Raw genomic sequence first — 23,473 nt, 5'->3', positions numbered from 1 at the left:
CTAAGGGAAAACAACGTCAGGCAGAGGGTATCCTGAAGGGAGAATGAGCTAGAGAAAGACAACAGGAATCTCTGTTATAATAGAAAAAGAATACAGAAAGGAGGAAAAAAGGGAACACATTTTTAACTAAAAGAGTTGACAATTTTATTTTCACATTTCACAATACAAATGAAAATTGTTTTTTCTGTCCCACTACTTCCCTCCAAAACTACTCTCTCTGATAGGAAGGGGGAACAAGTTTTCCTTGTCATGCTGTTAGAAAACACCCCAAGTCACAGCACCATGATCTCCTGGTGAAGTACAAGTAATACAAAACTGATATAAAGAGGCTCCCCAATCTCCTTATCTGTCTGGTCGGGTCATTCCTGGCCGGGTGGGGACCATCATGGGACGGGCAGGAGGTCTCATCATTGGGGGCCCAGGCATCATTGGCATGTGGCCTCCCATAGGCGGCCTCATTCCAGGAGCTGCAGGCAAAACAAAAAAGAAAAGAAGAGAGTCAAAAATACTACTTAGGAGAGCTTGATGGGACTTCATTTAAAGACAAAAAAGTAGCCCCCCCTGCAAAATGCTGGAAAAAAGACATACTTGACAGAAGAAATGCAACAAATCCATCACATCTGTAAATTACTCAGACATTCTCAAACAAAAAACAAAAAGGTCAACACAAGAACCATATGGGAATCATGATCTAATGATAGTAAGGGGGAAACTATTAATAGATTGTTTTCCAGAAATCACCAGGGACCAGTTCCCTAAATTGACCTTTTTTCTCACTCAGGGAAATTCACAGCTAAGTCACATGTTACTCAGTCAGCTCTTTTAATCACTTCTATGCACCATATAACCAGGAGCTAGTTCATGAATGTACACAGGCACAGAGGACAGTCTTACCACTAAGCGTTTGTTCGGAGTTGTAGGAAAGGTGAGCAGGAGGCCCATGCTGAGAACCTGTTAGTAACCATACTTAGCTCAAGTCAAGAAAAATAATAGGCAATAACGTGATTTATAACAATTAGCACACACACACAATCTGATTTTTCTAATGCATTTCAAAAACTATAAATGAATTTTTTTTTAAGTGTCCCATCAATATAATACCAGCCAAATAAATGAGCCAGGGAAGGGAGGGCAAGCAGACAGGTGAGGGTTGGGGAGGAATACAGGCAGCTTCATGGGACTGGTAATGTTCCACTTTCTCAGCTGGGTGTTGGGTTCACGATATTAATTATATTATTATGCCTCATAATTTTCATCTTACGTAGCTTCTTTTTAAATATCAGATTTTACCTAATTATTTAATTTCAACTAAATCATTTTGATTATAATGGTTCAAGAGAAAACTATATTTAAAGTTGAATATAGCCTTATCACAAAAAGCAAAACACAAATATATGCAAAAACACAAAATCCAACAGGTACAAAATTTAAGATAAATTTCAGCAGAAACAGAAAATATTAAAATTCTAAGTATCTTATTAAAACTCCCTCCATAACATAACCTGTATTCAGCGTTTTCTTACAGGAAACTGACCCACAAAGACTAAAAATGAGGCCCCTGAAAACTTGTTTTCTTCGGTCTCCACAGTGCATTAACCCTTAATCAGTTGTCAGCACTGGCAACTAGTATGTCTCGTAACTAACAAGTATTCCTTTTTACATCTTTTTATTATGGAAATGTTCAAGCATACACAAGCAGAGTAAAAAGAATATAATGAACATCCATGTACCCATCAACCAGCTTCAACAATTATCCACCCGTGGTGAACTTTGTTTTACCTTATCCCCACCCATTCTTACCCCTGCCAACTCCCCAACTACTCAATTATTTTAAATGAAATCCCATAACTTTATTATTTTGTCCTGGCTAAAAATAACAACAAAATACTCAGGCAAACTGGCAACACCAAGCCTGTATTCTCAAATGTCAAGCACACACTGACACTGAGTTCTAGAAGCTTTATGTGAGTCAAAGCACTTCCCAATTCACATCCCTAACCCTTCTAGGAATCTGAATTTGTGACCCCAATTTAAGAATGTAAAAGACATCTGAATCACTTAGACTGTGTTCTGGATTTATAAGCCAGTAGGGCAGGAATTTTATCGAAACTTTCCCCCCCTAAATGACACCCACATCAAGCATACTGATCGCTTCTGACCAGGAATCTACTATATTGTCTTATCAGTTGGAGTGTAGGCTTCTTATGTCAGTTGTATGTATTCTAAATATTTATTCTACAAACCAATGAAATATGAACTCAAAAAAAGAACTGTTTCTGTAAAAACTATGCTGATTACTAAGAAAGACTCAGGCAAATCATCCCCCCAATGTACTCACAAATTTGGTAGGTGAGAAGATCATAAAAAATAGGAACTAATCTGCCTCACAAGGTCTCTAACCACTTCAAAGAAAAATGAAACTAAAGTTGGTAAAGGATGCATTATGAGTGTGGCTTACTGGTTTATGCAAGAAACATATGGTGTCCCAGTCAGTAGATTCATTTTCAAAGCAAAGACCCTGACTGCGTAGCAGAAAACTACAAACCAATGTACATTTATGTTTATGTTAAAATCAAATGTTTGAGGTACAAGGTTTTTTTTCCCCTTCTGAATAAAAAACTACCAGGCCTAAGACCTTTTTCATAAATACTAATTAACCCAGTTAACCTGAAAGATTAAATTAGCAATAGGGGGGTAGTTCTGCTCCAAACCAAAACTGAGGAAAGCAGCAGCCTCAGTATGCATCCACCCTTCTCATCATAAACAGCCAAAAGCCAGGAAGGGCAAGGGAACAGGAGGTCAGAGGAGAAGAAAAACAGAGGCAGGCTTATCTTCCTTTCAGTTGCACAAGGTCTTTGGATACCATCCAATTACACTGATAAACCAAGTACTTTTTTTTTACTATTATAGATTCACCAAATGTAATTTGTTGCAGTACATTTAGACAGCTAATTAAGAATTCTATGTAAATCAAAAGCTAGAACACAGTGGAGCATCCAAGAAGCAAAGAGACCCAAACTTACCAGGTCCCACTGGCATCATCCCAGGAGGAGGGGGACCCATCATCGGCATCATGGGAGGGCCCCCCATGTGAGGTGCAGGCATCATCCCAGGGCGAGGAGGACCCGCTGAAATAAAAAATGGGCCTCAGATTGAGATATTCTTGTATATTAACAATTTCTTTTTAATGAAACAGGGCTTCATGACCTGGCTCAAATTCTGCAATAATTCTGTAACTTTTTATGATTTGTTTTATAATAGTAGATCAACAAAAATCAGCTGGCTACAAAACTTTACTTACTTTATGACTAAAAACAAGCCTGCCCAGACAGAAGTATAAAGTGAAGATAAGTTCCCCAAGTTAAATTCCAACCGTTTTAAATTTTAAACTCTACCCTCTGTTAAAAAAAAAAAAAACGGATGATCTTAAGCTACAAGTATCTAATACCAATTTCAGGTCAAAACCTAGGTTTAAGAGAGTCTTTGGAAATATGATAATGTATATACAGAGATATTCCTGACAGAATCTTTTACGACAGCAACAATCTGAAACAACTCACATATCCAACAATAAGAAAACGGTGAGGTTAATTATGTACATTCATACCACTGCCTATTCTACTATTAAAAATAATGGAGTTGCGTGCCAGCCACTCGGGACAGACTAGGGAAGAGAGATGACCTTAAGCTGCTGTGAGCCTGATGAGATCCCAGGATGGCAAGATTCCAAGAAGGGACTGGTGGGTCACTAGTGGTCTAGCCTACTTCTCTCTGTTTATATCCATGATTACTTACAGGACTGATTTTAGGTCTCTGAGTTCAATTTCAATCTGAACCCTTACAGGAAGGACAAAGAACTTAGGCCTAGTTATTCTATCTCCACCTGTCTGTTCTGCAGAAATAATAAATCTTCCCAAACAGAAGAGTCCTTTGACCCACTCCTAACTATGCAATTTTTGTCTTTCTCAAGGTATATACATCGGTGTTAGATGGGTTACAAATTTGGGAGAGAGACTGAGGAGTTTATCAGCTGTTTCAGTCCTCTAGTATTGCATTCATAGCAGTAAACAATTTAATACCTTAGCAATACCTCTTTATACATCAGCTCATTATCACAGGTACATTCGGAGCTGTCCATTGTATCTGTCTCAGACCCACTTGAGACCTAGCAATAGTGCAATAAGAATGTAACTCTAAAGATATTTCACAAATTATACCACTGAAGCTGTCATCTATTACTGTCCATATATTCACCGATGCAACGGACATGAACTTGGGCAAACTCCGGGAGATGGTGAGGGACAGGGAAGCCTGGCTTGCTGCAGTCCACGGGGTCACAAAGGGTCGGACATGACTGGGTGACTGAACAACAACATTTATCTAATGAGCATTTGAAAGCCTACTGTGAGATAATCTAACAAAATCAAGGATAATCCTCCCAGTTACACCTATTAAGGTAAAAACTTTATAAACTTACGGAGACTGGGGGGAGGTGGGATCATTGCCCCTGCAGGAGGAGGAGCAGAGAATGGAGTAGGAGGTATCTTTCCTTGTTGAAATGCAGCAGCTTTGGAGAGAGTAAGCAAAAACAACAGTGAATAATTCAACAACCCATTTAATTACTAAAATAACCACTTTCTCTTCAATCTTTAATGGTCTCATTATTTCACTCTAAAAATCTTTCATCTAACATTACACCACCATGGTCAAAATCAACTTTGAGTACTCACCAGCTAAAACTGCAATTAACTGGTTTACTGATCTGGGTTTTTTAACCAAGTTTTATTTCACAGCATTCCTATGGCTAAATAACTATGAGAGACTAGTTAACTATGAGTGACCTCCCATCTATAAATGTTTTACCAAAGAGCAGCAGTCATCTTTAATCTGCAGATGTAGTTTATACTCAATTTAAGCTGCTCAGTTTTATTTGAAAAATGTGTGACAAGTGCCCAGAGGCCAGACTTTGTAAAATTTCAGTCCCTCCTATATATGCTTTCCTGCATCAAAACAATACGCCATTTTGGTTTACCAGTTTTGAAATTAATGCACTGAGCTAAGAGATGTTAAAGAAACAAAGATTTCAAATTCAAAGCCAAGAGCCTGCTCTGAAGGAGATTATGATTTTTAAAAAATGTTGAATACAATTACAGTTTAATAACACATGCAAATGAAAACAAAAGAAACTGAAGACTGTTTATATTTGTCTTGGGAAAAAGAGTCATAAATAAACACTAAAATACACATGGATTAAGTCAATTCCTGAATATGCCTTTCTCAAGTCAGTGCAGTCTGCAGCCCAGACACTCCCCAATTCCACTCTACCCTCACTAGTGCAAAGCAGGTCAAATCACTCAAGATCACTGATAATTCATGAACATCAGATGCAAAAAATGACCCAGAGTAGAGATTTATGAATAGCTATTCACAAGCCCCCTAAGAACCTGTTCTCCCTAAGGGTTCATATCCCCCAATAAAGGCTTTTCCAATCGGGACACCTCCCACATCCTGCACAGGGCAGCTTGCGAAGACTCAAGTGGGAGTGGCAATGCCACTGGCTCAGCGGCGGACTCAACACACCCGTGAACATCATCAGGTCCATCCCAAGGGCTCACTTCTTCTCCTCTAAGTTTTTCATCAAAAACATTTACTCATCCTTACATTTTTTTCCCAGATGAGATAATTTCTGAGATTTGCCCCTTAACAATCTAGGAGGGGAAAGGAAGTAGATGAAGGTATCTGGTGGCTCTCAACAAGAGCCAATTTTCTCCCTGTATGGACACTAGGCAGTGCATGGGGATATTAGGAGCTACAGGCACCTAGTGGGTATAGGTCAGAGTTGCTGCTCAACAGCCTATAGCACATGAACAGCCCCCAACAAAGAATTATCAGGCCCCAAATATCAACAGTGCTAAGTTAGAGAACTTTGGTATAAACAAGACAATGCTGCAGCTGAAAGATACATGCGTGGCAGTCACAGGAGGTTCTTTCTTTAAAGTTCTCCTCCTTCTGAGCTTAAAATTTTTCATGACAGTCTTACTTAAAAAAAAACAAACCATGATCAAAGTCCACATTTGCCTGCCAGCAGTGGGTACAATGAACAATTAGAAAAGGCCATGTTTCAGATACATTAGGATGATCAAACATAAAAATACAGTATCTCTGTCTGTACCTTACCACCCCAAACAACAAAAATGTTCCTAATTAAACGAGTATAGCATGTACCGCCAGAGTCCAAAACATATCCAGACTATTCTGTCATATCAGTTACTTCCTTTGTGACCAGTTAACTTTGTCAGGACAGGAAGAATAAGTCTCTCAAACTCTTCAAAGAGATCTACAAACTCACCTCTACCTTTTCCTACTGTAACAGGAAAACCAATCTAAAAATTATGAATCACAATAAAGGAGGTTATAAATTTCCTACAAAATCTGGTCCACATCAACAGAAACATTAGACCACTCATTCTTCTCTACCCAACTTCCTAGTCTAACCAATATCTGATTGCTCTAACCTCAAAAATTAATGTTTTCCTATGTCCCCAAGAAACGAATGACTTTCCACTTCTTTCATTCAGCACATCAGAATGATCCTATTTATCATTCAGAATGAGCTGCTTCTCTGAAAAACAACAGAGACAGAGGGGCGAGAAAGAATGGGACCATTCTACCCCACCAGAACAGGAGACTGCAACGTACTTGTTTTGTCAATCAGGCTCTGAGCCTGCTCTTCCATCCATTTCTGATAGTAGTCTTTCACGTTCTCTTTGTGCTTCCTACCACTGCAGTGTGTCTTTCTCACAGACGGCTGTAAAACAAAAAGGTAGTTATCAGTTAACGAAACAAATCATCCAAACCCAGAAATCTTCTGAAGTGTTACCTTTTTGTAGGTAGCCTCACTACCTTTAGCAGCTTTAGCTGGGTGTCAAAGCATCACTAAAAACATTTTCCAGCGAGGTACTGTGGTAATTTACCTACTGTATTTATTATCTAAACCAGGGGTCAGAAAACTATGGCCCATGGGCCAGCCACCTGATTTTGTGGAAAAGAAGTACTGAAACACAGCGGTGTTCGTTTGTTCATGGACAGTCTACGTCTTCTCTCTGTAACAGCAGAGTTGAGTAACTGCAGCAAAGACTGTATGGCCCACAAACCTAAAATAATTACAATCTGGCACGTGAAGAAAGTTTGCAATCCACTGATCTAAAACACAATATCAGGTTAGTGTCCTTTCTTAGGTTATTCTATGGAAAAACAATATAGCTTACATACACTTAAATAACAGTTTACGGAAATATGGTCTTTTAAAGGACCATAGGTCTAGAATACAGACTTTATGTGAATCCCTCGCAGACCTTTAGCTCATATAAGTTTTATTGAGATAAAACTGACATAAGATAACTTAACCTTTTGTCTTAAGTTAACATTTATTTAACTTTTACTACGTGCCCGACACCATGCTACGTACTTTACAAGTAGTGCCTCAGTCTCTATAAGACCACATGTGCTCAATACAGCGAAATACTAATCAGAAAGAATGAATTGCTGACATATGCAATACAGACAAATCTCAAAACCATGCTGAGCAAAAGAAATCAAACATACAGAGTATATAAGCCTCCATTCATATAAAGTTTAAAATCAGTAATAATGATCTTTAGTCATAAAAGCCAGATCAGTCAGGGTCGGGGTGCACAGGGACTCACTACAAAAGAGCACAAGAGAACCTTCTGGAGTGACAGAAATGTTCTATGTCTTGATGCATACAGGAAGCTGTACTCATCTGACAAATCATCAAACTGGACACTTAAAATACATGCATTTAACTGAATATATGTAATTCAATAAAATTGATCTTAAAAATCACAAGGTTATCATCTTCTATTTATGCCTAAAGATGTGTCTCAAAATACATGGTAAGTAGCAAACCAAGGCCTGGAATCCAGATCGCATTCAGATGCACCTCATGGCTGCCTTCATCCCTCTTACCTCTCTTCACATGACTGCTTCAGCCGTAGCAGATGTGACCACTGTCACGGGAGCAGAAGCCGCGTGTATCTCAGAAACTGGTGCACATCTCAAAATATTAATACCATTCCCTGTCTCCCAGTCACTGCTTACACTAATACCACAATGATGCCTTAAGCCTAATAACAAAGTCATGCCTAAGAACCAGCAAAAAGTTAGAGCACTGAATCTTCTATACATTTCAAAGTCCACCACAGGGACTGCTCCAGTCACCGTGGAAACTTATTTTCACAAGGTATCTTGTTAGAAAAACAGTATTATAGGGATTCCTGATATGTCTTATAAAGAGATATTTATTATAAAGAGAGACTTTTCCAGTCTCTGAATTCCAGCATTAGCAACCAGAGTGAGTATATGACAAAATACCCTGGAAAAGGGTAGAAAGGCATAGCCTCCCACACAAACTTCAGAAAATTGTGACAAAGGGTTTGACTTAGAGAGGGGGTTAGGGACACAAAGACAAAACAAAAAAGACAGAGCTCTGCAGGCAAGCTACTACTAATACCGAATGAATGAGAGGTCTCCTCCAATGTGTAGTAATATAATATTTACAACTACTATTTCTTTAGGAGGAAGAAATACATATTCCATAAATCTACTAATGCTGAATTATAGCTGACCATATGTTAGGATTCCAAATGAAGTGACAACAGAGAAATCAGTTAACTTCTTGCAGCTACTATTCATGATGACATCATGACTGAATTCTGGTTTAATCAGGTCTCTGATTTAAAAAGTTGAGAGCTGCAATTCTCAAGGTGTGGCTCACAGACACCATTCAAAGTGCAAGACAGACGAGTGAGTTTTAAGTTAAGACCACTTGACATGGTTTAGATTCCACACTGCAACTATGTGTTGAGTTTTGGTGCAGTAACACAATATTAAAGAATATCCACAAATGTCTCAAAATGATATTAAAGTGCTTCTAGATCCTACATACATGTGAGGTTGGATTCTTCATATACTTCAACCAAAACAAGATGCGACAGATTTAGATTTAAACTAGAAGACAATTAAGTCAGATGTTACAGAAGAGTCCAAAAAGTTCATGCCATTTTTCACACTAAATTCTTTGTTTTGGAAAATAGCTATTTTTCAAAGTGTTATTTCTGTTATCATTACCGTAAATGAATTAATATTTTTAAGTAACTTCAAATACAGAAAATTTTAATGGAGAAAAATCATTTAACCTACCATCCAGTAATTTCTAAGCATGTAAAGGGACTGTGAAACAAAAAACTTGAGAGCTGCTGGCATAGAAGCTTTGGAGTTAGACTGCTTGGCTCATCTTCCACCTCTACACAACTTAATGGTTTTGTATGCTGGGAGGGATTGCAGGCAGGAGGAGAAAGGGACAACAGAGGATGAGATGGCTGGATGGCATCACTGACTCGATGGACGTGAATCTGAGTGAACTCCGGGAGTTGGTGATGGACAGGGAGGCCTGGCGTGCTGCGATTCATGGGGTTGCAAAGAGTGGGACACGACTGAGCTGAACTGAACATCTAGTTATTTATCCACGCTACCTCAGTTTCCCTCTCTGTAAAATGGGAGATAATACTAACTTCATAGGATTATCATGAGCATTAAACAAAATGATAATGTAAAGCATTTGGAACACTGACATAATAGTCAATCTAGTTGTTGTTGTTGTTATCTGTTAATTATTTTTTAATCAAAATACTCTCCTCAAAATGTACGCATTTCTTTCCAATTTAGTCAGTCAAACACTTGAGAGCCTTGACACAAACAAATATTAGACCCTCAGGACATTTTCCTAGTTTTCACTTGTCACAGACTTTTTTCTTCATCTTTAAACTTGCTAAAGCTTTTATTATTTGGGGTCTCCACTGAAAACACTGAGTGATAGAAGATTAACTTTGAATTATAAACACAGTTACAGGAAGAGTGGAAAAACAAACACCCCAAGTAGTTTCTTCAAGCAGTAGCCTTCAAACCTTAGCAAGATGAAAAGCAGAAATTACAAAATTTTTAAAAAATCTTATTTATTACATACAAGGCTTTGCTTAGGTTTCCTTTTATTAAAAAAAAAAGTAACAGTTTTATTGAGCTATAATTCACAGGCCATACAATTTACAAATAAATTTAAAGTTACAAAATAATGGCTTTGATATTTCCCTTGAGTTGTACAATTATCTATTTTATACACAGTAGTTTAAAACTCTTAATCTCTTATCCTTATCTTGCCTCTTCCCACTTCTCTCTCCTTACTGGTAACCACTAGCTTTTCTCTATATCAGTGAGTCTGTTTGTTTTGTTATATACATCCGTTTTGCTTTATTTTTTGGTTCCACGTATAAGTGATAACAGAGAGTATGTTTCTTTGACAACATTATTTCACTAAGAATAATACTCTCTAAGCCCATCCACGTTGTTGCAAATGGCAGGCATACGGTTTTTTGAAAAAAGAAAAGAACCACTACTTACAGAATCATGGGTGAGGTATGTGTCGCAGTAATCACAATAAAATCTGGAAAGAGGAGGGGGGTAGAGAAAAAACGAGAAGATGACAACCAGTTAATAGATGCCCATCCGAGCTGCTAGTCACTGAAGCTGAAATATAAAATAAAGTAAAAGACGTATTCACGGTATGAAGATATCAAACAAAACGTCCTGACACAAGTCAAGCTTTTTGGCTACCTCTGCGGATTCCACCTCCGCCCTCGAAAAGGAGTAACGAGAAATCCGGGTCGTCCTTCCTTCCCCTGACCCGCTCGCTCCCCCAAAGTCTACCAGAGCCAGAACCCGCTCTGGTTCTCTCGCAGGGAGACAATTAGTAACCGTGGCCGCGAACACCCAAGTATAGGCCCCAAACTCACTTAGGCATGTTGCTCCACAGGCCGTTGGCAACTCCGTTCCGCGCCGCCTGGAAGTGACGCGCTCAGCCAGCGCCGACGCAGCGGAAGTGACGAGTCGAACGCAATTTCAGAAATCCAATCCCAGTCATCCAATCCTCCAGCTGCGTTGCTCAGGCAGTAACCGCGTCGTGGGCGGGGCGAGGGGCGGGGCTTGTCCTGCTCGTCTCCTCACCTAGATGAGGGCGGGAAGAGGGAGTAGCGAGAGTCGCGGCGAGGTTCTGTAGTCGGTCTCGAAGCCGACATTCTCTATCTTCCCGGAAGTATGTTCACCCTGGTATAACTGCTGAGAAGACAGCCGTGAACAAAAGAGGCAAAGATCCTTGCCCTCGTGGAGCTGATATTCGAGTTGGGAAGACCATAAAGTTAGTAGGTGGTGGGTTAGATGGGGCCAAGTTGCAATACAATAAGGGAGGGAGGGAATGAAGCATGAAAGAGCCCAATCTGGAATAAGACAGAGAAAACTTCCTGACAAAATGACAATTGAGAAATGCTAAGTTTCTTAAAACAAGAAACCCAGGGGGAAGCCGGTTTACATACCGTCTCTTTGTGAGCTCATTAACCCCAGTTTCAAATCCGGTCGCTGCTTCTTAGCTATGCTGCATATGCATATAAGTATACTTACTATACTTTCTGAACCTCAATTTCCTCATCTGCAAAATATGGATAATAGTTCTTACTTGTGGAGTCAGGATGAATTAGATGTGGAAATGTTTGTACAGAATTCACTACAATGTGCATACTAAGCCCTCCACTAATTAAAATTATCTTTACACAGGAGGAAACTATTAGAAGTCACTTATCCAGTGTTGCAACTCTTTTAGAAATTGTCTAGCAGGTTTTTCTGGTATGCACTGGAAAACCAAAAAAAAAAAAAAAAGTCCCTTGTCCAGGGAATTCCCTGGTGGCCTAGTGGTTAGGATTCTGGGCTTTCATGGCCCAGGTTCAATTCCTGGTAGGAGAACTGAGCCAAGTATCTGGCAAGGAAAAAAACAAAAAAAGCTTGTCCATAGGTATAACCTGTTATAATAACAAGACAAAACTTTCTGCCTGGTGTATCAGACTCCAAAATGACCTGACCCTTCTTTCAGAAAAGGGAAATAGTGTTAGGAACTGGAAGGAACTGTTGCTTCTTTTGCTCCATATTCATCAATGGTGCAGTTGCAACCAAAATAATAATAATTGGTGCTTTATTTGAAAGTTGACTATGTCCTAGGTGCTTTTGTTGACTGAAAAAAAAAAAAAAAGCACAGCCTTAAAGTTGAGAGTTTTGTTTAATTTACTGAATAAAACTGAGAGCTTAAACCCAGAAGACAGCCTTTGAGGGACTGCTTGGAACAGGTAAGAGAGGAGCCAGAATATATAGAAGTTTTGCAAAGAAAAAAATCAAAAGTAATTAATGAAAACCAGACATCTCAAGTTAATGAATTCATCACTTTTCTATGTATGGGAAGAGGCAAGAGTCTGGACATATTAAAATTATTCCTCTGATATGCATCTTAACTCTCTAGGGCCAGTAGCCTGCCTTTCTCCACCCTGAATCCACTCAGTGTGCACAATGAGAGTGCCTGCAGTGGTTGCTGGCTTGATGGCACAACATCTTTTGTTTGTTGATATGGCAAGCAACATTTTTCATTCACAGTTTAAATGCACTACTTATTTAATCTATTCAACAATTCTGTTATTCATATTTCAGACAAGGAAACTGAGCTTTAACAAGGTTAAATATACCACAGAATTTATTTTCTGGTCTTAGAAGTTAACTGCTCAATTAAGTTGTCAGGCTTTCACCGCCCCTAGTACAGTGCTTCATTTTACTGTCATTAGTGTGGAACAATCAACTATTATGTGTTTCCTGATCAGAGGCTAACATTAATAGACACCATCAACTATGATATATTTTTACCAAAAATACTTAACCTGGATCTAATAAAGTACATAGTAGGATAAGCAAGAGGATCTAAAGGAAAGCAAAAGGCAGTGAACAGATTCAGAAGGTAGTACATTCTATAAAACAACTGGCCTTTTTAAGTTTAAAAAAAAAATGTGTCTTTCTACATTAAAATATTTTTGAGAGACATAGCAACCAGATGTAGTGTGTGGCCCAGGGTTAGATCTTAGTTTGGACAAACCAGCTATAAAGAACATTTTGGGGAGACTGTCTGGGCTTGAATGTTACAATACTACTAACCCACCTTCATCCAGACGGCCTGAGTTGATTATTCTTGAAGGGAAAAGTTTGTGAGTTATATTTTGATTTTTTTCCTCCTTCCTCTCTGTCCTGATCGTGGGCCAGTTTTACCCTCAAATCCATTCCTCATCTTCCTCAGCTCTTTTCAGTATGGCAGCGGGGGGCCAACCACATAAGGAAAGGCTACATGTCCTGGACTCCTGGGCTGACTGGGCACCACACTGAGTTGCTGGGCCCCATTAATGATAGACAGTTTTGGAGATTGGACGGATCAAGGAAGAAGCCAGAGTATCCCCACCCTCATCCTGTCCCCAAACAAAGGATCCATCCCCACCCCCAAACCTCAAGCTCTGTCCTCCTATCTCTCTGGCTCCAGCTTTTAGCAGATGATCCCAGCCCCATGGTGACACCATGACCTTCTTCTGCCTCTCAGTTTAAGGGAGGCAGTAACTGCTTGCTATTTCTCATCTTTGAGTTACTTCACTATTCTCTGTTTCACTTTTTATCCCTGCTAACATCTACATAAACTAATTCTCAGTTTTAAATACGTAGAGTTGGGGTTTCCCTGGTGTTCCAGTGGTTAATAATCCACCTTCCAATGCAGAAGGCATGGGTACGATCCCTGGTTGGGGAACTAAGATTCCACGTGCAGCGAAGCCTGTATGCCACAACTAGAGAGCTCGGGTGCCATAGCTACTGAGCCCCTGTGCTCTAGAACTCACACACCGCAACTAAGACCTGACACAGCAAACAAGTCAGTATCCAAAAGATAAATACTTAGCATGATCTCTTTCGGAACTCGGAGGATGACCTTACTGTGGAGTCCTATCCCAAGGTCACAGGTTCAAGGCCTTGTACCAGGGCCACAGATCTGGACCCCATCTCCAATGTCATTTACGGAACTGACTGAACCCCACTGTAACCATTGCCAAAAGCGCCCCTGATCTTTAATAGCCAGCTCCTTGACCCCATATTAGGCAGAAATGCCTATCCCAGTACTCACCCTATGGCACCCTAACCTAATGCCACCCTTCCAGTCGGAATTTTCTGTCTTGAGACTATAGAAGTGGGCTACCAACCCAAGAAAAGCGTCGACTCTCCCTTGAGCTGGCCCACTGTTCCAACAGTGTCCCTTCGACTCCCTGGTCTGTCAAAAGGTCAGCCCGCAGTGCTCGAAGTATCCACGTTATCTCCACTCTTTGCTCTCAGTAAGCTCACTCCTTTCTGAAATACTCTGTGTCTGGAAATTCTTTTCCAACTATCAACTCTTAGTTCCAAGGGGTTATCTCCCTCACAGCTTGCCTATGGCCCTGCTGCTGCTGCTGCTGCTAAGTCGCTTCAGTCGTGTCCGACTCTGTGCGACCCCATAGATGGCAGCCCACCAGGCTCCCCTGCCCCTGGGATTCTCCAGGCAAGAACACTGGAGTGGGCTGCCATCTCCTCCAATGCATGAAAGTGAAAAGTGAAAGTGAAGTCGCTCAGTAGTATCCGACTCTTATCGACCCCATGGACTGCAGCCTACCAGGCTCCCCCATCCATGGGATTTTCCAGGCAAGAGTACTGGAGTGGGGTGCCATTGCCCTACCATCTTGTAAAGGATTGCTTTTCACACTTTTCCTCTGTATGTCACAGGCAACTAAGAGAGCTTATTTGTTATCCTCATTCCCCTAGATCTTTGCTGAAAATCCCAAGTGAGCTTGAAATGCCTTAGAACACTTTGTGGGATATTCTAAAAACTCACAATGTTTGCAATCTACTTTATAATGCATCCATGTTTTTCCATTTTTCTTAAAGTTATTTCACACTTAAAATGAATTTTACTTATTTAATTTTGCATAGGTAATAATATGAAAGTTAAAGTTAGTTACTCAGTTGTGTTTGACTCTTTGCAGTTCCATGGACTGTAGCCTGCCACGCTCCTCTGTCCATGGAATTCTCTAAGCAAGAGTCCTGGAGTGGGTTCCCATTTCCTTCTCCAAGAGATCTTCCCGACCTAGGGATTGAACCTGGGTCTCCTGCATTGCAAGCAAATTCTTTACCGTTTGAGCCACCGTGTGGTGCAAAATTAGAAAACCACAGAAGAGTATACCCCCCAGGCACACCCCTCTTACCAGTTTCTTGCATGTCCTTCCAGAGATAGACTATGCATGTGCAAACATAAAGTATGTTTCCTGTTTCTATTTTTTAAACGCACAATATTTCATTGTGAAGAGGACATGGCATCCACTCTGGTATTCTTACCTGGAGAATCACATGGACAGAGGAGCCTAGAGGGCTATACAGCCCATGAGTTGCAAAGAGTTGACCACTAATGAACTGACTGAGCACAGACGTAGTATTTCATTGCATGAATGTACCTCAATGTATTAAATCCTCTGTTGATGAACATTTTATTTTCTTGGGCTCCAAAATCAGTGTGGACAGTGACTGCAGCCATGAAATTAAAAGATGCTTCCTCCTTGGAAGGAAAGGTGTGACAAACCTAGACAGCATATTAAAAAGCAGACATCACTTTGCCAACAAAAGTCCATATAGTCAAAGCCATGGTTTCTCCACTGGTTATGTACGGATGAGAGAGCTGGACCATAAAGAAGGCTGAGCACCGAAGAATGGATGCTTTCTAATTGCAGTGCAGGAGAAGACTCTTGAGTGTCCTTTGGACTGCAGGGAGATCAAACCAGTCAATCCTAAAGGAAATCAACACTGAATATGCATTGGAAAGACTAATGCTGAAGCTGAAGCTCCAATACTTTGGCGACCTGATGCGAAGAGCTGTCTCACTGGAAACGACCCTGATGCTGGGAGAGATTGTAGGCAATAGGTGAAGGGGGGCGGCAGAGGATGAGATGGTTAAATACCATCACCAACTCAATGGACATGAATTTGAGCAAACTCCAGGAGATAGTGAAGGACAGAGGAACCTGGCATACTGCAGTCCATGAGGTCACAAAGAGCCAGATATAACTTCGTGACTGAACAACAACAACAAATTGATGACCATAAATTGTTTCCTGTCTGGCTGTTACAGGATGCTGCCATACATGGTTAAATGCCACATATCCAAATATATTTATAGGATAAATTTCTCGAACTGGAATTACTGGGTTAAGGAGCTTTGCTTTTATAAGTTTGAACTACTAAAGCCCACATGCTCTAGAGCCTTTGCTCTACAACAGGAGTAGCCACCATGATGAGAAGCCTACAGACCATAACGAAGGGTAGCCCCCACTCGCCACAACTAGAGAAAGCCCTTATGCAGCATCCAAGACCCAGCATAGCCATGAATAAATGAATAACAGTGCCACTCAAACTTCAGGGAGTGAGGGAGGAAGATTCAAGAGTTGGGGAAATACTGTTTCCAAAGAAGCGCAAGGAAGCATTCTGGGCCAAGAATGGTATGTACAGCTGCCACTGTTAGTCATATCTAGGCCAGTTTGCAAAGCCCACATCAAAGAAAATGCCAGTTTAGGGTGATAATTTCCACTTTCACTACCAGAGGACTAGAGTCATGCGCCTTAGCAACCTATACCTCCCCTCCCCACTCCCCCACTCCCCATGCTAAGGCACAGAAGGTAATATTCAGGTATTCAGTATTTATTCAAGAAACATTTGGTGAGCACTCACTTGGTGTTCACGTCTGCATTGTCCACTATCAATGAGAAAATAAATAACACACTGTGCCACCATCAAGTTTAAAGTAGGAGATAAGCCTTCAACAGATAATTATAGCATTATATGGTATATGAATATTCATGAAGAAGTAATATGGTGTAGTGGTAATGAACACAGCTTCTAAATCCAAATTGCTTATTGCTTTGACTTTGGGGAAGTTGCTTGACCTTTCTTTGTCTCCACTTCCTCATCTGTAAAATGGGGACAGTAATAGTACCTACTTCCTAGGGTTGTGGCTGTGAGGAGTGAATGAGATAATTTTCGTAAAGCGCTGAGTACATGGTAAGCCTACAGCAACTGATGGATAGTGTTGGCGCTGTCAGTAATAAGAAAGGGTACTAAAACTCCAGAGCTCATGAACTCCACATCCAGAAATCCTTCCAGGCCACTTCTGAGCCACATAAGAGATGACCTGTGGAACTCAGAGGCATTTTCCCTCTCCCTCCAGTAAGACCTCAACCTTACCTTGCAACCCTCACTGGCTGCTGAGTCTCCTGCTAGGCACTCTTTACAACCTGCAATTCTTTGTTTCACTGCCAGACCTCAGGGCCCCAAAGGGCAGGGGAAAGACTGAGCCCAGGAGGTGGACTTGCCTGTGCACTTTGCGCTGTGCATTCATAGATCCCTCGCTGGGGAAGCTCTACCCTTGTGGCCTTGCCCCTTAACTTCTCTTTGAACTGAGACCTCATTATAGTTAAGTGGACTCAGAAAGCTACAACTTGATTTCTTTTTTTGGACAGGAAAGTAGGATTTATTGGTGGGCATGAGTAAGGAAGGGACAGCACCAAGGTTATCAGGAGTGCAGGGCCCCCATCCTTGCAGGGGGCCATGATTGGGGGTGTATTTGACCCCACAGCCTCTGGGATGAGCCACTTTTCTGCCATGTCTTTAAATTCATCCCCCTTAAATTTACTAAGTCCCCACTTAGAGATTTGGGTCTTCTAGCAGTCAAGGAATTTGAACGTGGCCTGTGGAGATCAAACCAGTTAATCCTAAAGGGAATCAGTCCAGAATATTCATTGGAAGGACTGATGCTGAAGCTGAAACTCCAATACCTGATGCAAAGAACTGACTCTTTGGAAAAGACCCTGATGTTGGGAAAGATTGAAGGCCGGAGAAGAGGACAACAGAGGATGAGATGGTTGGATGGCATCACTGACTCGATGGACATGAATCTGAGCAAGCTCTGGGAGTTGGTGATGATGGACAGGGAAGCCTGGCATGCTGCAGTCCATGGGATGGCAAAGAGTCAGACATGACTGAGCAACTGAACTGACTGTGGAGGGCGTCAGTCACTCGCTCCTTGTCCTGCAGCTTGGTGGGGATGGACATTATGATTTGGCCAATGTGGACCCTGGCCACTGTGCCCTAAGCTTTCCAAAGGCACCACACTTACCTGCCTGGAGCCTGATTACAGACAGTAGCTAATCATGAATGGCAATCCATACAGGCAACAGCCTACATACACTACCAAAGAAGCTGCTGTTTGCAGCCCTTGCACACCAGGACCCCATGGAGAAAAGAGCACAGTCAGCTTAATTGGCTCCAATAAAACTTGATCTTTTATTTGGAAACAACAGCAGAACATAGTTCCCCAGTTACGGAAGTTCACAGCAGGCTCCCTAGACAGGTGTAAATACAACTGTTGGGAGGGGCAATTTCTGAGGATCTCACCCTATCTTTAGCCCACTCTACTCTGAAAATGAAATTGTTGCAGGAAGGGAGACCCTTTCCAGGGCCCCAAAGGGAGCTCTTGTCTAACACTCAGAAATGAATTGTCAAAGGGGACATACATGCTGACAAAGCAAGAGACATTATTGGAAAGGGGCACCCGAGCGGAGAGCAGGAGGGTATGGGAACCCAGAGGACTGCCCTGCCACGTGGCTCGCAGTCTTGGGTTTTATGGTGATTGGATTAGTTTCCAGGTCTTCTCTGGCCAGTCACTCCGACTCAGGGTCCTTCCTGGTGGTGCACACATTGCTCAGCCAGGGTGGATGCCAACAAGAAGGATTCTGGGAGGTGGTAGGACACGTGGCATCTCCTTTTGACCTTTCCCAAATTATTCTGGTTGGTGGTGGCTGGTTAGTTCCATGATCCTTACCAGGACCTTCTATCATAAAATAATTAACACAAATAGTTACTATGGTACCTGGGCAAGGTGGGCAGTTTTAGTCAGCGTGCTCCCCCTAACAAAATCAACTGGAGGTGAGCAAGGCCTTGGAAAGCAATCCTGCTTTCCAAGGCTGATTAGTGGAGACAAGGTTTTTGCCACTTATCCTGGGCAAGTGAGAACAACACTAGAACGACAGTGAGGGTGCCACCTGCCAGCTACAGGATGGCAGCAGACCCCATCCACCCATTGTCATCTAGGGGAGTGAGCTAGAAATAATTACCTGCTAATTCTTCTGTGATTGTCTTGCTTCCCTCAGCAGTCATTTCTGGGAGTAGAAAAGCCCAAAGTCCTAGGGCCCAAGAGACATTATTTTTTTGAACCTCTTCATTAATTGAAGGCTGTCGGACAATGAGCCGTGGTGTCAGGAGGGAGCTGGGTCAGGCTTTAACCACCAAGGCAGAAGAACAGGTTTGGCTGGGTCGTTCTGAGTAGCTCCTCATTAAAATGGGGTTATTACTCACTCGTGGAATGTCCTCCCTCAGACAAATATAGTGTTTCCCCTGTGAGCCCATTTTATTAGCACAGGGAGCCTTCGCTCTGACTCTCGGGGTGCCAAACTGGAAAACTGGAAACAGAAGCATAAGTGGCCTCTTTGTGGCTTAATACCCCAGCAGAACCTAAGGTCATGCTTCAGTCTCACACATAGACACACTCACACTCCATTCTGCCACCCCTGGGCATGTTGTTTTTAGAGACTTGGCTTTTACTGGAGAAAGGGGAAGCTGATATTTACTCAGCACCTAGACTCTGTCATCACTAAACAGTAGGGAGGGGTTACATTATCTGATGGGATCTGATTTTGAAGATTTTGGGTATTAAGGAAATTGATACCCAAAGAGGTGATGTTTTCCAAACAAAACACCTACTTAATACATGGCAAAGACAGGGTTTGAATCCTGATCGTCAGAGTTCACTGCTTCCTCTCCTTCCATTGAGCACACTGCTTGTGTGTGCTGATTTACTCAAAGCACCAAGTATGTCAAACCCCCAGCTAGAAGGCCTTCCACATAAAAGAGACAGCTCTACTAAAAGGTGAACCTTATTGTGTGTAATTTATACTTCAGAAAACCTGATTTTTAAAAAGATGTTGAGTATAATATATAAAAAGCTCCTATAGAACAATAATTAAATGACCATCAACTCCATAGAAAAGTACAAATAGAAACTAAATTTAAACGTCCTCTAAACATAAGAAAAATACTCATCCTCATTCATAATAAAATTAATTCAGGGCTTCTGTGACGGCTCAGTGGTAAAGAATTTGCCTGCCCGTGCAGGAGCCACGGGTTCAGTATCTCCGGGAAGATCCGCCATGCTGCGGAGCAACTGAGCCCATGTGCCGTAACTACTGAGCCAGTGCTGCAGAGCCCGGGAGCCGCAGCTGCCGAAGCCCGGGTACCCTGGAGCCTGTGCTCCACAACGAGAGAGACCACTGCAATGAGAGCGGGTGCACCCAACTAGAGAGTAGCCCCTGCTCACTGCAGGTAGAGTAAAGCCCATGCAGCAATGAGGACCAAGCACAGCCCAAAAGAAAGAAAGAAAGACAAAGTTACAGAAATGGAATCCACTGGAGGAAGGAATGGCAAACTGCCCCAGGATACTTGCCGTGAGAACCTCATGAACTGGATAAAAGGACAAAAACATATGACACCAAAAGCTGAGTCCCCCAGGTCTGAAGGCGTCCAAGAAGCTACTGGGGAAGAGCAGAGCAGAACTACTAATAGTCCCAGAAAGAATGAAGTGGCTTGTCAGATAGGAAATGAGTCTCAGTTGCGGATGTGTCAAGTGATGAAAGTAAAATCTGATGCTGCAAAGAACAGTATCGCATAGGAGCCTGGAATGCTAGGTCCGTGAATCAAGGTCAACTGGACGTGGTCAAACAGGAGATGGCAAGAGTGAACATGGACATTTTAGGAATCAGTGAACTAAAATGGACTGGAATGAGTGAATTTAATATTCTACTATTAAATATATTTAATATCTACGACGGTGGGGAAGAATCCCATAGAAGAAATGGAGTAACCCTCATAATCAACAAAAGAGTCTGAAAGGCAATACTTGGGTGCAACCTCAGAAATGACACAATGATCTTGGTTTGTTTCCAAGGCAAGCCATTCAACATCACAGTAATCCAAGTAATCCACTGATGCTGAAGAAACTGAAGTTGATCAGTTCTATGAAGACCTAGAAGACCTCCTAGAACTCACACCAAAAAAGGATGTTTTATTAATCATTGGGTATTGAAATGCAAAAGTAGGAAGTCAAGAGATACCTGGAGGAACAGGCCAAGTTTGGCCTTGGCAAACAAAAAGAAGCAAGGCAAAGGCTAACTGAATTCTGCCAAGAGAATGCACTGGTTGTAGCAAATACACTTTTTCAACAACACAAGATGACGTTACACACGGACATTACCAAATGGCCAATACTGAAATAAAATTGATTACATTCTTTGTAGCTGAAGATGGATAAGCTCTATACAGTCAGGAAAGACAGGACCTGGAGCTGACTGTAGCTCAGATCATCAGCTTCTCATAGAAAAATTAAGGATTAAACTAAAGAAAGCAGGGAAAACCATTAGGCCAGTCAGGTATGACTTAAATCAAATCCTCTATGAATATTCAGTGCAGGTAATGAATACATTCAAGGGATTAGAACTTGTAAACAGGGTGCCGGAAGAGCTGTGGTTGGAGGTCCATAACACTGTAACGGAAGCAGTGACCGAAACCACCCCAAAGAAAAAGAAAAGCAAGAAGGCAAAGTGGTCATCTGAGGAGGCCTTACAAATAGCTAGAGAAAGAAGAGAGGTGAAAAGCAAGGGAGAAAGGGAAAGGTATATCTAACTGAAAGCAGATTCCCAAAAAACAGCATGACGAGACAAAAAGGTCTTCTTCAATTCACTGTGTATGATCCTAGGAGAAAACAACAGAAGAGGAAAGACTAGAGACCTCTTCAGGAAAACTGGAGATATCAAGGGAACATTTTGCCTAAAGATGGGCACAATAAAGGACATAAATGGTAGAGACTTAGTAGATACTGGAGAGATCAGGAAGAGATGGAAAGAATACATGGAAGAACTGTGCAAAAAAGATCCAGATGGATTGCATGACTCCAGTGGTGTGGTCAGCTACCCAGAGCCAGATTCTGGGGAGAACAAAGTCAAGTGGGCCTTAGGAAGCACTGCTGTTAATAAAGCTAGTGGATGTGATGGAATTCCAGTAGAACTATTCAAAACCCTCAAGGATGATGCCATCAACATGTTACATTCAATATGTCAGCGAATCTGCAAGACCCAGCAGTGGCCGCAGGACTGGAAAAGGTCAATCCTCATCCTAATTTCCAAGAAGGGTAGTACTAAAGAATGTGCTAATTGTCAGACAATTGCACTCATCTCCCACGCTAGTAAGGTCATGCTTAAAAAGTTGCATGCTAGGCTTCAGCAATATGCGAACCAAGAACTTCCAAATGTCCAAGCTGGATTTAGAAAAGGAAGAGGAATCAGAGATCAAATTGCCAATGTGCACTGATCATAGAGAAAGCTAGGGAAAAGCGTCTACCCCTGTTTCATTGACTACACCAAAGCCTTTGACTTTGTGGAACATCATAAACTGTAGAAAGGTCTTAAAGAGATGAGGATACAAGACCATCTTAATCTGTCTCCTGAGGAATCTGTATGTGGGTCAAGAAGCAACAGTGAGAACCCTGCATGGAACAACTGACTGGTTCAAGATTGAGAGAGGAGTACAACAGGGCTGTCTGCTGTCACCCTGTCTGTTTAATCTGCACACTGAGCACATCATGAGAAATGCTGGGCTGGATGAGTTACAAGTTGGAATCAAGATAAGTGGGAGAAACATCAACAACCTTAGATGTGCAGATGACACCACTCTAACGGCAGAAAGCAAAGAGAAACTAAAGAGCCTCTTGATGAGGATGAAGAAAGAGAGTGAAAGAGCCAGCTTAAAATTGAATATTAAAAAAACTAAGATCATGGCATCCGGTCCCATTACTTCATGGCAAATAGAGGGGGAAAAGGTGGAAGTAGTGACAGATTTCCTGTTCTTGGGCTTTAAAATCACTGTGGATGGTGACTGCAGCCATGAAATCAGAAGACGTTTGCTTCTGGGCAGGAAAGCTTTAACAAACCTAGACAGTGTGATGAAACGCTGAGATATTACTCTGCTCACAAGTGTCCATATAATAAAGGGTATGATTCTCCCAGTGGTCGCATAAACGGTTTTGAGAGCTGGACCATAAAGAAGGCAGTCTTGAAGAATTGATGCCTCCAAACTATGGTGCTGGAGAAGAATCCTGAGAGTCCCTTGGAAAACAAGGAGATCTTAAACCAGTCAATTTTAAGGGAAATCAACCCTGAATACTCATTGGAAGGACTGATGCTGAAGTTGAAACTCCAGTATTTTGGTAATCAGATGCGAATAGCTGACTCACTGGAAAAGTCCCTGATGCTGGGAAAGATCGAGGACAGAAGGAGAAGAGGGCGTCAGAAGATGAGAAGGCATCACCAAAGCAATGGAT

General features: G+C 41.6%; 1 protein-coding gene and 2 non-coding genes across 3 annotated transcripts; 1 reads left to right on the top strand and 2 right to left on the bottom strand.

Moving 5' to 3' along the window:
- Window positions 1-119: 119 nt before the first annotated feature.
- On the bottom strand, window positions 120-10,923 carry SNRPC (small nuclear ribonucleoprotein polypeptide C). Its single transcript, XM_004018763.6, has 6 exons — window positions 10,869-10,923; window positions 10,477-10,519; window positions 6,700-6,808; window positions 4,478-4,567; window positions 3,024-3,128; window positions 120-467 (listed from the first exon to the last, which is right to left on the bottom strand). The coding sequence occupies exons 1-6, from the start codon at window positions 10,874-10,876 to the stop codon at window positions 343-345; spliced, it is 480 nt and encodes a 159-aa protein (XP_004018812.1). The 5' UTR covers window positions 10,877-10,923; the 3' UTR covers window positions 120-342.
- Window positions 10,924-11,708: 785 nt separating this feature from the next.
- Window positions 11,709-11,771, top strand: LOC114109760 (U7 small nuclear RNA). The gene has a single exon (XR_003586339.1). It is a non-coding gene; the product is annotated as a U7 small nuclear RNA (small nuclear RNA).
- Window positions 11,772-18,183: 6,412 nt separating this feature from the next.
- Window positions 18,184-18,316, bottom strand: LOC114109763 (small nucleolar RNA SNORA70). The gene has a single exon (XR_003586342.1). It is a non-coding gene; the product is annotated as a small nucleolar RNA SNORA70 (small nucleolar RNA).
- Between the last annotated feature and the right edge of the window lie 5,157 nt (window positions 18,317-23,473).

This window comes from Ovis aries, chromosome 20 (assembly GCF_016772045.2).
Source record: "Ovis aries strain OAR_USU_Benz2616 breed Rambouillet chromosome 20, ARS-UI_Ramb_v3.0, whole genome shotgun sequence".
Lineage (NCBI taxonomy): Eukaryota > Metazoa > Chordata > Mammalia > Artiodactyla > Bovidae > Ovis > Ovis aries.
The sequence above is the reverse complement of the archived record's forward strand: the minus strand, read 5'-3'. Positions and strand labels throughout refer to the sequence as shown.